The sequence below is a fragment of the Amphibalanus amphitrite genome, unplaced genomic scaffold (assembly GCF_019059575.1).
Source record: "Amphibalanus amphitrite isolate SeventyFive unplaced genomic scaffold, NRLGWU_Aamphi_draft 000027F_arrow, whole genome shotgun sequence".
Lineage (NCBI taxonomy): Eukaryota > Metazoa > Arthropoda > Thecostraca > Balanomorpha > Balanidae > Amphibalanus > Amphibalanus amphitrite.
This window is the reverse complement of record NW_024881523.1, coordinates 549,757-565,399: the sequence shown is the minus strand read 5'-3', so window position 1 is coordinate 565,399 and position 15,643 is coordinate 549,757. Positions and strand designations below refer to the sequence as shown.

Below are 15,643 nucleotides of genomic sequence, written 5' to 3'. Positions count from 1 at the left end.
TTCAATTTTCTCCCATTGACTTATAATGGAGAGGTCGCAAAATTGACCTGACCTTAGGTCATCGACATCAAAATTCTGAGATATACATTTTGTACATACTATTGCTCTTAGCAATCGCTGAAAGTTTCAAAGCGATCGGTCACTCGCTGTAGCTATGACAGACATTGAAACTTTTTATGAGGTGAAGTCACTTCAAGTGACCTGGTGACCTGACCTTGGATGACCTTGGTGTGAAATTTTCACAACATGTGTGGAATTGATGTATGATAAGGTGTACCAAAAACGGCGGCGCTCCGCGCCGCCGTTTTTGAGATATTCGCGAAAAACCACAAGGGGGGTGTTCAAACACCCCCCCCCCCCAGCAGGGCGCGGGTTAATTGAAGCGGATGCATTTCCCTCCCCTCCCTTGCCAACAAATGCGTACTAGAGTTGCTAACGCTGATCTAACCACCTCTTGTCCTCTGTGGCCCAGGAGGCTCGCTGTCTCGGAACCGGTCACGTAACACCGAGTCGTCGCCACGTCGACCGTCACCGGCGGCAGAAGACGGAACCAGACGAGTGGGGACGACTGTGGCTCCACGGCGCGACACCGCTACCAAAAGCAGCACCAGCTCCAGCAGTAGCAGCAGTGCGAACACCATTAACAGTATCATCAACAGAGGCAGCAGCAGCACCACTAGCAGTAGCAGTAGCAGCAGAGACAGAAGCAGAGGAAGAGATCGCAGCAGCAGCGGCAGAGGCCGTGGTAGCGGCAGCAGCAGCAGCAATAACAACAAAGACAGCGATCGCAGTAGCCGCAGAGGAAACAGCGATCGCAGCTCCGGCAGCAGCAGAGGTGATATCGATCGCAGTAGAAACAGCAACAGAGGCACCGATCGCAGCAATGGTAGGGACAGCAGCAGAGACAGTCGGCGTAGACCGGCCGCCGAGTCGGTAACTAGCCCGACCAGTGGCCGCAGAAGGCCCTCTGCCACCTCCAGTCGTCCGCCGTCCACCGGCGACCCCATCATCACCTGTCCGGACGACCAGCGCGTCGAACTGAAACCCGGGAGAAACTCCAGTCTGGTGCGCTTCCCTCGTCCCCGTAACAGTCTCCACACACGACTCTACGTGGATGGAGAGCCGGTGAGGGGCCAGGGACGGCGACTGCAGGCGCAGTTGCCGGCCGGACAGCATCGGATCACCTTTGTCACACACTCAGCGGTCACCAGCGCACCGGCCAAGTGCTCCTTCAACGTCCAGATCGTCGGTGAGTAGCCAGACCAACGACACCGGGGCTCGGTGCTGTTGACGAGCAGAGACTCGTGTCTCATGCTCATGGACACTTTGTCTGCTTACAGAAATTAGCTAAACGAAAATTCTTTTTAGTGCAGCTGATGGTGCATTTTCTTATATGCTGTTAGACTACAGGTTTGACCTAGTGAGCTCATGCGTCTGACTTATTTATTTGTTCAGCCTGTTTGTTCCGTATAACTCGTCTCTGTTCTTTTGCGGTCCATGTTCGTTCCATGTGTGTACAACCAGTCGAGAGAGGACGCTGCTGAGTCTCGTAACATCCCTGATCGCTTGCACCCCTCCCCAGACACGGAGCGTCCCCGTGTCCACGGCTGTCCCCGCTCGCTGAACGTGATGCTGGAGGAGGGAGAGCTGGACGCCCTAGTCACCTGGGAGGAGCCCGTCTTCACCGATAATGTCGGAGTGGTCAACACCTGGCAGTCACTGGTGAGGGTTCAGACTGCAGTCAAGGACAGTCTACAGTCACCCACAGTCTGCAGTCACGAGCCAGCAGTCTGACGCCACCGGGCAGTCTGAAGTCCTTTCAGTTTGTGGTCACGAGACCGTCTGACGTCACTAGTAATCTGATGTGCTCTCAATCTGAAGTCTACTCTGCAATTATCCACGCACTTTGTAAATATTCACTTTACTGGAGCTTCATTATACGCTTATTTGACCCTGATGAACTGTTGTCCTGTGAGATCTCCGTGACCTCCCTCTTATTTTTCACTGTGACCGTCCCTCCAGGCTCCATCTGACCTCCGTGACCTTTTTCAGCGGCCCAACGCCCGCCTGCCAGCCGGCAAACACCGCGCCTTCTACATAGCGCTGGACAAGGCGCGAAACAGAGCCAACTGCTCCTTCACGATTAACGTGACCCGTGAGTGGGGTGGGCGGTACCGGCCTGAGGGGGACCCGCCGAGTTATCACCCTGGGACCTCTGGGCTGAGTGGGATTCTATCCATGGCTAGGGGAGAATCAGTCTAAAACCGTACTGTAGTTAAAATCCATGGGGTCCAGATCCGGAAGACTATACCCGTGGGGACATATTCGTGGGATGGTAACGGTAAGGTCGGCTCTCTGGTACATTAGGTCCGATAGAAGTCAGAGGATAAGTCTGGAGTGTTCTGTCTTGCCTTGTTTTGTTCCCTTTGCTGGGAGCGTTTTGACTTATTTACATCTATCGCGTTTCCCTCCCTTTTTACACGAATCTGTTTTATTTTGTTCTTTCATAAGGCCATGCGTATACATAAATCATTCTTTTACATTCTGGGGTTAAAGATAACTACAGATAACATTGAATTGGATGCATGTTTCGGTATTTCTATTTTCCTTGCGTATATTAAACGGCTTAAGTTTTCTTCAGTTATTTTTAAGTTCGATTACTGGCTTTATTGTTTGATTGATAGGTACTGTGGATCATTTTAAGCCATGTTTAAACGTCGTGACGTGACGTACAATGAACCCTGAGTCCTGCTCGGTGGCGCGAGACCTTCCAGCAGCTGTTGGCGATGAGTCGTGAAATAATTTTCTTCCATTATAACGGAGACTGAGCCTCACTGGCTACGCACTGCCGATAAAGCTGAAAATGCTTTATTTCGATAGCAAATACCTATCAGAACGTGCTGAACAGACACAATTCATGTTGCGTAATTCCGTATACTCCTTGGTTTGTTTGTTTGTTTTGTTGGGTTAGGCCCTTTCGGTCGACAAGACCATTGCAGAGCCGGAAGGATGATAGGAATTAGGGGGAGACATTGGTCTGGGCAGGCACCCTAGTGAGTCGCCGGTGCTGAGCCCGTCCAGAGGACAGGCCACCCAGCCCCAAGGCACTCACTGCACCCGGCTACGGGGTGCGCTCCCTCAGGAGCAGCGGTGCCGCTCCAAGGGAGCAGCCCGCATGAGATAAAGTTGCCTATCCAGCCCGGAGGGGGGTTGCGGCTTGGAGGAAAAGGATTTCAGTATCCTGAGGATAGAAGCACGGATAGGTGATACTCCTTGGCGATGTCCAGCTGCTATACCGAGCAGGACTCAGGTCAATGCTAGTCCAGGAGCTCCCTGCGCGGCGACCGCACACTAGCGCCACCTCTGGTAGATCTCTCTAGTGCTGGCACCTACATTTCTGCCACGGGTTTCCTGGGACGCCGCTAACTGGCTCTATCACATCAGCTTGACAGTAGACAGACACATTAGACAGTTAGAGTAGTCACTACACGGGTACTGCCTGCCGGACCGGGTAGACGATTGGTGACGGCCTCAGGGTCTCAGAGCATGCCCCGGGAGTAGTTGGTGACCTGTCTGGTGACCTGTGACCGGTGACCCGTGACCCTTGACCCGTGTGTTTGCAGCGGTCCAACGGCGCTCTCGCTGGCTGCGGTTCATCCCACGCTTTGATTAGACTGGCTTGTTTGTGTTGTTATCCGACGGCGCGCCTGTCGGACCACGCTGGAAGCGATTGTGGCCCTCTGCTGCCCGTGCTGCCCCCCCCCCCCCGAGTCCTGCCCTCCGCGAGTCCCCTGAGGCCTTTGGGACAATCCAGAGGTGGTCGGCGACCCCTGTGTTGGGGCTTCGGTGTTGTTGCGTGTTGCTTTGTTGTGTGTCAGCTGGCTGCATTTATGTGTTTGTTGGTGTATTTGCGTGAAACATGGAAACACTCAGCTGTAAATGGTCTTTTTATGCAATTTATGGGCGCATTTTGTAAATAGCCTGCAGGGACTTCTGGCATATTTTAAGTCATAATATGCGTAATAACGTAAATATATACGTAAAAATGTAACACAGAGTTCAGAGTTGTGATATGCGCTCTAGCCGATGCATGCCGATATCGCAATGGCATAGTTTTCATTGATACAATATTGTTCAGAAAGAGAGCTTTACATGGCTTTCCGTGCTTGTAGAGCTGCACACAATCAGCATATCAAATCTAACCTAAAAGGCGAGCACAGGTGATAGCGTTAGGGTAATGGGCTCGAAATCGAGCGCTCCATTAGAAGACATTAGAAGCCAGGATTGTCGCCCTGGCTTCCAAGACGCCAGTCGGTGCTTTTGCCTTCGCTCTGGCATTGCCGAACACAGGGTATCTTCAAACTGGATACATAGTACGGTGCTGAGTTTTTCCCTGTTTCTTTCATGAACCCTACCGTGGCTTTTATTCTGTGTTACCCCTGCCTGCTGCCGTCCCAGTGCACCTGAGTGACCCTAAATATTGAATCCCTTTCGCCAATAGCCGAGCCTTGCTCTGATCCACCCGACAGCTAATGGCCATCATTCCTCTTCTTTGACTGCTCCACAATCCTAGAACCTTACACGTACTCCCTTCCCTAGAACCTAGCACACTCTGCCCCTGGACTTGACACCTCCGGGGCCTGACACCCTCTGCTCTGGAACCTCACACCTCCACTCCGGAGCCCCTCTCTGCGTGTTTCCCTGCCCGTGCCTCCCTCCCCGCCTGTCTCGCCGCTTCGGCCGGTGTCTGTGGGTGGGTGCCACTCTGCCTGCTTCTCTCTGTCTCCGCGGCTGGCTGTGGCTGTGGCTGTGGCTGAGCCGGTTTGGCTGCTGCTCTCTGCATGGCTCGGCGCAGGCGGCGACTGCTCGCCGCCGCCGCTGACCGGTGGCGACGTCATCTGTATGGCGTGGCTGGGCGGCCGCCTCTGCCAGCCGGCCTGCCGCACCGGGCGGCGCTTCTTTACACCGCCCGCCTCCGCCATTTTCATGTGCGGCTTCGGACGCGCCTGGTCGCCCAGAGACGAGTTCCCCGTCTGTGCACGTGAGTACGCAACAACTCGGGTGGGCTTGTCACCTCTGGCTTCCAGAGAAAGCAGTTAGGAGACGTCTTTGCTATGGAAACTTGATTTAAATTAAACGTAGAATAAATCCAGAGTGATCTATTGAGCTACTTTTGCAATGCTTACATGTAAAATAGCTGAATCAGCAGCTAATAAAATGCCTTTAGTCGAGACTTTTAGGGAGGATCCGGCTTGATCCCATCTAAGTAAGCCCAGTCCAATGTAATGGTTGGTTTACCATGGGCCCACATTTTGCCGGTTCTCATATGAATTCTTGAGCTGTTAAGTGTGGTGTTATTGATGCTGTGCCCGTATGATGTTTGTGATTATTTGATTGTTTCCTCAGCTCATGTTACCACAAAGACAGCTAGTTGTCTGCCCGGCTTCGAAATACGGCAAGGCTTTACAGATGTATGCGGTAAGTAACATCATTGCGGAGTGTTACACGTCAAATTAAGTTATATTTAGCTAGTTGTGATAATCCATCACTTTCATTTCAAATAGACTGTCTTACGATGCCATCCCCCCAAATTCAAGCTCTTACTGATTACCGACTGACTCACATACAGTCTTAAAGTGTTGACACCGAAATGTCGTTTCAGTGGGATGTCCCCCCGGGATGTACGGTGAAGGAGGCAGTCAGTCCTGCGTACACTGTCCAATCGCAACATACCAGGAGGAATTTGCTCAGTAAGTCATCTATCCTGACCGACATTTTCACTTTTTACCGCTGGAATTTAAATAACCTTCGCTTACCAGCAAAGGCTGGCTAGGGCTATGGCCTTGATGTGTGGTAAAGTATAAAAATCTGGGATCGTAATCCCATAGTGGTTTGTATTGGTATCCAGTCCTCGAACAGGCTACCGAATTATGGGAGTCATGTGATGTTTCTCGTCCCTGTCATAGCACGCACTGATGTAACCGCTCGTTGCCGCTGCGTCGTTTCCAGGGCAGCGTGCAAGCCGTGTCCACCGGGTCAGACCACGCTGGAGGGCGGCGCCGACTCGACGCTCCTCTGTCGCTCGGACGTCCCTCCCTTTGTACAAGGAGGCCTACTACCGGGATAAGGTGCTGGCCACGCTGCGGCGGGTCAACCGGCTGCCTCGGTCAGGCCGGAAAGCTTACCCAGCTCCCTGAGCTAGTGCTCGACGCTGGGCAGTCAGGCTATACACTCCTGAGAGGCCCCTAGTGGAGATTCCGGCGACCGGGAGATTCCGTGCAGGCGGCGCTGGATTGGAGCGAGCAGTGTACGATGGACTGATGCCAGTGTAGAGGCAGCTCTATGTGCCTTCAGTGTAACGAGCCGATGTCGCTCACGTCGCGATACTCACTGCCAGAACGCATTCAACTCACAGTGTTACTGAGTGCACTCCACCCGCCCTCCCATGTAGACTGGGTGGACTGGAAGTGGATACTGTGCACTGTGAAGCGTCGTCGACCCGCAGGTCACTGGGTCACTCCCTTGCACCTGTCGGTCTGTGGTCTTCCCGGGCCCTTTTTTGGCCCAGTGAGGTCAGTGCTGCGCGACTCGCAAAGATAAACGATGTTACACTTTTTCACCGTCAATATTTGCATGTGAGAATGACGGTGCGCGTTAGTATTGACAAGTCGTGGTGTCTGCGAGCTTGTCTCGTGGGTAGGAGGCGATGTCTGCGAGCTTGTCTCGTGGGTAGGAGCTATTCTCGCGAGCTTGTCTCGTGGGTAGGAGCGATGTCCGCGAGCTTGTCTCGTGGGTAGGAAGCGACTCCTGCGAGTATGTCTCGTGGGTACGGCACGATATTGTCGCACTGGCCATTCGCTCGTAACTCAACGAGACTGGCGCGAATCCCAGTGGCCGATGAATAGCCACAAGCCACGAGAGGTCGGCAGGGTCTTAGAAGTCGATTGGACAGATAGTGACCCTCAGAGGCCGCGCGAGACTGATACAGGCCCTCGAAATACTTGTAGCCTGCATAAGTGTCATTGTTGCAACAGGCCCTTGAGCGTCGCGTAGCAGTGCTAAGTGTCGATTATTGTGCTTTTACGTGTTCGCAATGTCAATAACATGTTCGTCCAATTTGGGCAGCTTTTAGGCGATATTAACTTTGATATTTTCTGTAACGGGCAATGTAAAGATTTTTAATACGTCATTCTTCTAATTGCCCTGATATTTGTGTGATGACTGGTGACAGTCTACATGTATAATATATATGTTCACTTATTATCGTCTTACTATGTGGCATTTGCAGAAATACATCAAAAGGACTTTTTAAACATTACATTTTTGTCTCTGCCTCTGAAATGACATCCGATGAAATGTGACATGAAATGAACACTGTTACAATATTAGCAAGTGTAACTTCTCAACTATTGAGACCTCTATGTGGTTTCACCTCTGTTTCAATTACATTAATTTGTCCAGCAATGCCAGTAATTATACCAGGGAAGCAAATATGGACAAAGGCGTAGGTATGTATTGAAGGAAATACAACGTCCGGCGATTCGTGAGCCACCACGCGCCGATCTGAGTGTACCAGTCACCGGACCGAGCCAGCTCGTGCCTCGCTCTCTCCGGTTGCGGCTGGCCCCTGCCGCGGGTCGAGCCCGGTGACAGGAGTGTGGCGACATGCTGCTGACCGCTGACCCGCGACCCGGCGCGGTACGACCGCCGCCGGCGGCGGCTCCGAGCAGCGCAGACACACGCTCAGCGGGCCCCATGGAGGCTGATAGTGTAGGGAAGCGGGGACCGCCGCTGGTCGGATGGGCCGCCCAGCTCCACTGTGTGCCGGGAGATGTGATTTTGCGACGAGCGGCTCGCAGACCGAGGAGAGCCCCCCGGCAGCAGAAGGTGTGCTGCCCGCGAGTGTACACCATCTCGGCAGATGGAGGATGGAGAGTGGCCCAGCGCCGTCACCGCGTCCCCGGCAGCCGTCCCAGCCCCGTCGGCAGGTCAGTCCAGCAGCTGTCTTCTCAATCCAGTACAGCCACTATTGTCAGCCTTATTCCCGAGATATTTTCAGCCCAGTCATGACTAGCTGCAACCCTCAGGCATTTCGGCAGGTCAGTTACGGCAGACGAGATATCTCCAATCCTGTCGGTCAGTCAGTCAAAGCAGCTGCGAGCCTCATCACCAGCGTGACCTTCAGCCGGTCCAATTTTGTTTGCTTGGTTTGCAGTGTTAGGTCCTTTCGCTCAACGAGACCATTTCAGAGCGGAGGGATGATAGAAATCAGGAAAGGCATTAGTCTGGGCGAGCACGCCATGGTGGCCCGACGAGGCTGAGGTCTCAGGGACAAGCCAACCGGCCCCGCTAATTTTCACCCCATCGCACGTGAGCCTACTCCAGAGGAGTTACTCTCGTCGGAGGTAGAGGACCGCCTACCCAGATTCAGGGAGCTTTCGGCGTCGAAGAGAAGGATTTGACTGTCCTGAGGACGGGAAAATAATATCGGAGCGGTGAGCCGGCCCGAACTGCACCCACAGTTTTTTTTTTTCAGTCACGGGTACGACCATCAGTCCTACTTCAAGTATACTTTCATTATCCTTATCGCGGCTGCATCCTCATGTTGATTCCAGCTGCACCTTCATTTCCATTGTAACTGTAGCGTCAGAGTCAGATCAGCCGCAGCTGATCATGGCTCAGGTGGCTCAGGTAACGCACTCAAAACTACAACACGTGCAGTGCGCACCTTTATGCCTTTTTTGCGTGCTCACGAACTTATTGTCATAATCGACCCCAGGTCAAGGTCAACACCCGAATGTAAGAGGCCATTCAAATTGAATTAGCGGGTCGGGAAAGCCACCAATGGATTCAAGAACGCCTGCCGAATCGAATGATATAATATGACCTCCTATAACCAGCTTCGTCACCTGAGAGGCCGTGTGCTACTGCTGACCTTGACCCGAGCTCAAGACCCTAAGTTGAGCTTAAAATTAACCATCGCCGACGCCGGCCGAGGAGGCCGCCCGCTGTTTTTGTGATAGCTCGGAACACGCTGGTGATAGAGAACTAAGAAACTTGGCATACCTGACCTTTGATTCAAACCAGATATTGTGACACCAACCGCATTTTCAGGTGACGGTCAGGTCATGTCACTGACCCACGATAAATACGACGTCATAAAAGAACCTCCACACGGTCTTCAGATGTCGCAACTTTGCAATGCTCATTGCTCTCGGTGCCAGATGAGCTATCACAGGGAGATGAAACTTAGGTACGGGACCTAGTATCCTCCAGAGGTCTCACAAATTATAATTATAGTCTATAGATATATCAGGTTTTTTCGTTATGTCACCTAAGGTCAAGAGCTATAAGCCGTTTTCACGACGGACTATCCGCGGCGAGTGCTTCTAATCTGACCGAATCTGCACCTAATCTCTTTTACATCAAATATCTTGATTTTATGATTTTATTTCAGTGTTTTGATCGATGATACTCTCTGATAATATGACAAAGCAGGCATATAAGCAATTAGTGCAACCCTAGCTGATAGCTACGAAGAGACACACTGAACCTAATTTGACCAAATCTGCACCTAATCTGCACCAGATGTGCACCAAATGTGTACCAGATAGGGTGAATAGGTCAAAAACGCCCCCATTAAGCGCGAAACCTTCTGACACTCAACCCAACCCAGATTACTCAAACCTTTGGGCACCATCATGTAGCTCATTCTTTTTACTACGCTTTGAGACCAAGAAAAGACACTTGCGTCTGGTATTTAACCCCCCAAAAAGGTTTCCGCATACCCTTACAAAAGGGCGTTTTGCCCCACACCCTGGGTAATACGCCCACACCCATGTGCAAAGCGCCCCCACCCCATCCATCAACAGAAAATGATGAACGTGGCAGAACTTGACGTCATTCTGACGTCATTTGTGGTCAACTATCATAGCCTTTGGAATAAAATGTTGTTACAATGTGTAAAATGGATGCCCGGAGGAGTCCTGAAAGTTTGGTGACGATATCTGCAGTCGTTTAGGATATATCAGCAAAAAAGGACAGGGAGAGGCCTTTTCTGCCCCGACCTACACGGCGCTACCCTGCACTCTCACCACCGTGCAAAACGCCCCCCTTTCAGAAAACTGGGGGCGTCTTGCCCAAGGCTATATAAACCAGGTAGAACGCTCCCGACGAAAAAGTGGTGACAAGCGATAATTAGTAGCCGCGACCCTCTTTTGTTCAAAACTATATCCGCAAGCAGCATTTACAGGCTAGCGGAAATCGACCAATCGGCGTTCGGCAATACTCAACGCTGATTGGCCCGATGCTCGTGACGAAATTGCGGGGGACTGCAGCTATTCCCCTATGGCGTTTAATAGACTTACGGCTTTTGAAGGGGATTTGTACCAGTTTTTGTTGGGTTTGAGGCCATTTTTGAGCTTGGATATTCTTTCTGTGACTTTTGACTGTGTAATAACGACATTTAATCATAACATTTCTATATACTACCGGTGTCACATCGACCAAAAAGACCGTAAGTACATGGGATAGACGGACCACTGCTGATGGGGCCACACATGCCGGCGTGTGGTCATCGGAGGCCCATGAGGGCTCGACATAGGCCCTTCATGGGTCGGTATAGGCCCGGTGGGTCCAGTGCAAGCCTATCAGGGGCCGGTGCTGACCCAACAGGGCCCAGTGACATATAATGTAAGGCCGTCTAGGGACGTTGAGGGCTCATGGGGGCCATATAGGACCAATAGGGACCACATAAGCCAATCAGGGGCCATTTAGGCCAATAAAGGCACTTCAAGGGACTTGAAAAGGTCATTCAAGAGCTGTGGTGGGCCCATGAGAGGACGGCACCGGTCCAGCAGGTGCAGTCAGGGGATGTTGTACGGGTTTCTCAGTGGCCCATTTGGGCATATCAGTGACCAATTTAGACCCAGCAGTGGGCTTTGTAGACCTATCAGGGGCTGGTGATGGTTCATCAGGGGCCAGCGTTAGTCCATCGGGGCACGGCATATGCCCATCAGAGGTAATTGCGAGCCCACGCTGAACAATGCTGGCCCTTCAACGGCCCCATGGATCTACATTGACCCATGGGCCATGATGTGTCATGTATGCCCCTATGACAGGCCTACTCAGACCCCTGATGGACGTTCCCGGCCTCTGATGACCCTATGCTGAATGCTGATGGGGCTCTAAGAGTCTCCAATAACCCTTCGTCACCCCATTATTACCATACGCTGGCATTAGGGACCCCACATCAGCCGCAGGGCAGTCCGTACTAGAGATGTCAATCGGATACCAACTTTTTAGTATACCGATACCAAACCGATACCAACTTGGTATTTGGTATTTCAATCGTAATGTGTTTGGTATTTTGTTGGTATCGTGAACCCTCACTAATGTATAAGAGACTAAGAAATCGGTAAAAAGTTGGTTTTGCCTCGTTTTCCCAAGTTGGTTTGGTTTCGGTATTTCCCCACGGTTTTGGTTGGTATTTGGTTTGGTATCGGTATTCCGATTTTCCGTAATTGACACCACTAGTCCGTACCATGACAGCATGTCTTTTCGGCCGATATTTCATCGGTAATATTTATCAAAATCATGATTTTATGGTGCCATTATATAGGTAACAGTCATATGAAATATATTTCAACTCGAAAACAGCTCGAAACAGCATATAATTTTAAAGAAACCCCTCCGAAATCCAAAAGCCTATTCGGGTCCATAGAGAATAACTGCGGTCCCCCGCAATTTCGTCACGAGCGTCGGACCAATCAGCGTCGAGTACCGCCGAGCGCTGATTGGTGAATTTTCCGCTAGCGTGTAAGTACTGCTCACGGAACAAGAGTTCGTCGACAATCCTCCACAAACGTCTGTCACCATTTTTCATAATGCTTAACAGCCGGAGCGTACCCCCCTGGTCTTGCCCCATGCATCGAGTAGGCGTCTTTCCCCATCCACTCCGTTTCTGGTCAACAAAATATTGACAAAAAACGCGCCACTATCGCCGCAGCATAATAAATTCAAAAGAATGACAATAAAACGCAGTTTTGAGTGATGTGCACAATAGCAAGTTTTGTGATATAAAGAGGGCATCAAAAGCTTAGGAATCTTCTGTAAAAACAACAAAAACAGCACCCAAAACCAACATCAGCACCTACCCACGCTGCTCCTCAAGACGCAGAACCGGAAATAGAGAACTACGTAAACAAGCAGCTGACTGTTCTGAAAGGCAGGATAAAACACCTATCCGTCGATAAGATCTACGATTTTTTTAGGGGAGGCGTTTAACCCAGGGGTGCGTTTTCCCCACAGTTACCCTAGCCGTCGTGAAAACGGCCATAGCGAATCGAAAAAGCCACTGGTGAACTGGGCAAGACATGCCGAATCGAACGATAGGTGGGTATGCGATATGACTTCTTTCAACGAACTTCGTGGCCTGAGTGGCTCTGACGTCTGCCTGACCTTGACCCGAGGTCAGCGCACCTTAAGTTGACCTCACCGAAACAAAAAGCATACCATTCGACGTGTCTGAGCCAGGAAAACACGATGGCATGCCAAGTTTGCCGCTCTGCGACCATTTTTGGCAAAGTTAGTTACCAAAAACCGAACCTGTGCCATGAGGCACTTGACCTGACCTCAGAGGTCACTGGTTGACCTGAGACCTTAACCCTCGCCCGTAAACGGCGATCTGCCACCTTCGCCCATGCAGGGGGGGGGGGGTTGGTGCGACCCCCCCCCCCTTGGCGTTTGAAAACGGAGCGTCGTAGAGCTTAGCGGAAAAGACCAACGGATTGCTCTCAACGAGATCTCGCGATTGGTTGTATATTTTTTGGTCCTAGGTCAACATTTGACCTACTTTTGACCGGTCAAAGGTCAAATTTTTCGGAAAAATAGACTTTTTCAACTTTCCGCGGCGATTGCGGCAAAACGGTAGGAGATATCGACTTGAAACCTTCACTATCGTGTTCCTTGATCAATTCTCTATCGTTTGGTATGTATTTCGTTTCCCTAGCTCTAAAAATGGCGCGTTGGGAGCGCCGGAAGTCGGCAAGGTCACAGTCGGCGGCAGAAATTCGAAAAATCAAAATTTAAATTTTTGAAATCTGATTGTATTTTTGGATTTGGGAGGTCCATTTGCTCCCTATAGAAGCTAATATTGCTGCATATTCCCATCGAGGTGACAAGAATTAGCAAAATAGTGGTTCGGGCGCTTTTCAAAAATAGTACCGGACGCTGTTCCTCTTGTGACGTCATAGCTCCGTGACCTGACCTGACCCGGTCAAGTTTCTTATACCATATGATAGCCAATACTTGCCCCAACATGCATGGGAAGTTTCATCACGATCCATCAACCGATGTCCGTACCACCGGCAGGAAACCTCGGGTGTTGGCACTCAGTTTGTGAAAATCCGGCCGGAGGCTGTTCCCTTTGTGACGTCATAACTCCGTGACCTGACATGACCCGGTCAAATTTTTTTTTATCAAAAGATGCGCAAGGTTTGCCCCATAAGGTACCCAAAATTTGGTGGCGCTGCGCGCCGCCGTTTTTGCACTATTTTCGAAAAACCTCAGGGGGGGTTGCACCAACCCCCCCCCCTACATGGGCGAGGGTTAAAATCGGTAGAAAATCTGCGTTCCATAATGACACACACGCTGGCTATTTTGCGAGGCTCTAGCTCAATAAGGGGCGAAACAGCTAAGGGGTCCATCCGGCGGCCGGCTTCCAACCTTCGGCCTTCTGCCGCGGCGAGGAGACGGTTGACATTATTGCAGCGCAGTTGGAAAGAGATGAACACCCAAAAATCAGCTTGGACGGCTGCCTGCCCTCTCATTGTGGCTAGTACTGGCAGTGTGTTCAGCTTCGTGGTGGATGGCGTAGTTTCCTTGGGTATTTCAATTATGTTCCTTTTAGACTCCAAGCATCTGCAACCGGGGGCATCTGATCCACACTGCGCCTAAAACGACACCTAAGATATAATCTCGGCATTGAGATTCGCTGGACGCTGATCGACTATCATGTAGGATACCAGAAGGTAGCTGTCCCACAGTCTTCAAATAGGATAGGTGAGCCTTCTTATACCAATATCACTTCGCGGAAACTTCAAACGGTTATTAATTGTACGAATAAGCACGTCCCCGACCAGGCGCCTGTATCTGCATTCTGCGGTCATTCCCGTCACATTTCGCCGCTGGCATATTCGGGTTAGTCTGCTACCGTGCGTTGGAACACGTGTAACCGTTGTCGCCGTGTGCCGGTCTCTCTGGGGTCACCGTCGGACTGAGATGGGGCCGGCCACCCTCTGTCACGTGCGCCCGTCAGCTGATGAGAGTCTGCCGGCGCCGCCGACGGCGGAGGGAGGGCAGCGGCAGCAGCGGCGGCGCGGCGGCGGCAGTTGGGACCGGCGCCCTGACCCGTCAGCACGCGCTATGGAGCCGTCGCGGCCGGACGAGGTGGCGCGCCTGACGCCAGCCAGCGCGGCGCCGTCGCCCCTGGTCGGCATCCAACACCCGGGCCGCAGGAAGACCTCGCTGCCGGCGCTGTTCCTACACAGGAAGCTGAGCCACACGCCGACAGCGGCGGCGGGCGAGAGCGCGGCCGCGCCGTCTGCGCACCATCACGCAAACGGCAGTGTCGGAGAGGCGCTCAAGAGGATCAAGAAGGTCGTGTTTGCGTGAGTAGAGCCAGCCTATTGAGGCAAGGGATGGGACACGGGCGTCGGACAGACCATAAATCTGTGCTGTTCCCAAACGGACAAAAACCAGGGACAACATTCAGAGAGGGAGGGAGACCGAGATGGGAGGGGAGATTCCACGACTTTACACTGACACGGTCCTACAGGCTCACCTTCCGACCTTTGGACTCCCGACCCCTGTATGTTTGTTAGTCGGCTGTAGCATCACTCCAAAGGCGATGGACGAAACGTATCGGTAACTTGTCGCACCTTGATGTGGTAGTCACATGTTCGAGTACTTGTATACCTATCTCGGTTCAAGTGGGTGACGTTTTTGCGTGTTGAGTTGACCTATCTTCATCTGACTCCCTCAAGGATAGCACAAAATGACACGGTAATTAATATGTGTATCGTCATTGCTTGTACTCGTGATTTGCGAGCCTGCTTAATGCGTGAATGCCTGCTTAATTTTGGCTTCTAGAATTAAATAATCAATTTGGGACTTGCAAGCATAGTAAGAAAAAAAGTAGGGTTTTGCACCCCCTCTCAATCAACAATAAATAAAACTGAAATTGAATTATCAAACTTCTTCATTGAAAATAGTTTGTTATTTCTGGAGCGCAGGTATGTTATAATGATCCGAATCATTTCGTATTAATTTAATATTCTATTTGTTTAGCGGTCCATTTATGCAGTCGCTCACGTTGCCCGGTTGCCGTTTGTTTCGGGCCGCCGGCCGTGCAGGAAGCCGGGCGGAGCGGCTGTTTTGGTCGGTGCCGCCGGTTCGTCCTTGATAGGGCGATGTGTGGAGCGACTCCTATGCTAAGTGGGTGTCAGTGCTGTCGCCCCGGGCGTGTTGTGTGTTTGTGGGAGCGGCTGGCGGCAGCCAGAGTCAGCCCTGCGATAACGTAACGTGTGTGTCACGACATACTACCTGGGACACGGACGGGAGCGGTCAGAGGTATTCACAGAGC

The 15,643-nt window shown here is 51.6% G+C and overlaps 2 protein-coding genes across 9 annotated transcripts in view; both read left to right on the top strand.

Annotated features, from left to right (window-relative positions):
• Positions 1 to 7,318, top strand: part of LOC122364206 (fibrillin-2-like) — a 52,284-nt gene extending 44,966 nt beyond the window's left edge. Inside the window, exons 18-24 of one of the 3 annotated variants that reach the window (XR_006253522.1) lie at positions 473 to 1,249; positions 1,583 to 1,722; positions 2,053 to 2,155; positions 3,624 to 5,041; positions 5,407 to 5,478; positions 5,663 to 5,750; positions 6,010 to 7,318. Coding sequence is in view for 2 of the 3 variants with exons in the window: in XM_043334373.1 (XP_043190308.1) it covers positions 473 to 1,249; positions 1,583 to 1,722; positions 2,053 to 2,155; positions 4,856 to 5,041; positions 5,407 to 5,478; positions 5,663 to 5,750; positions 6,010 to 6,127 (1,484 nt within the window). In the remaining variant the exon portion in view is untranslated. The remainder of the gene's footprint in view (positions 1 to 472; positions 1,250 to 1,582; positions 1,723 to 2,052; positions 2,156 to 3,623; positions 5,042 to 5,406; positions 5,479 to 5,662; positions 5,751 to 6,009) is intronic. The other 2 variants (XM_043334373.1, XM_043334379.1) reach the window with 2 other exon arrangements.
• A 417-nt stretch (positions 7,319 to 7,735) lies between these two features.
• LOC122364177 (proton channel OtopLc-like) overlaps positions 7,736 to 15,643 on the top strand; it is a 37,566-nt gene continuing 29,658 nt past the window's right edge. For 3 of the 6 annotated variants that reach the window (XM_043334344.1, XM_043334334.1, XM_043334325.1), the window contains exon 1: positions 14,380 to 14,669. In XM_043334344.1, the coding sequence (XP_043190279.1) occupies positions 14,425 to 14,669 (245 nt within the window). In that variant the 5' untranslated portion in view covers positions 14,380 to 14,424. Of the gene's footprint in view, positions 7,989 to 14,374; positions 14,670 to 15,643 lie in introns of those variants that run through there. The other 3 variants (XM_043334360.1, XM_043334352.1, XM_043334318.1) reach the window with 3 other exon arrangements.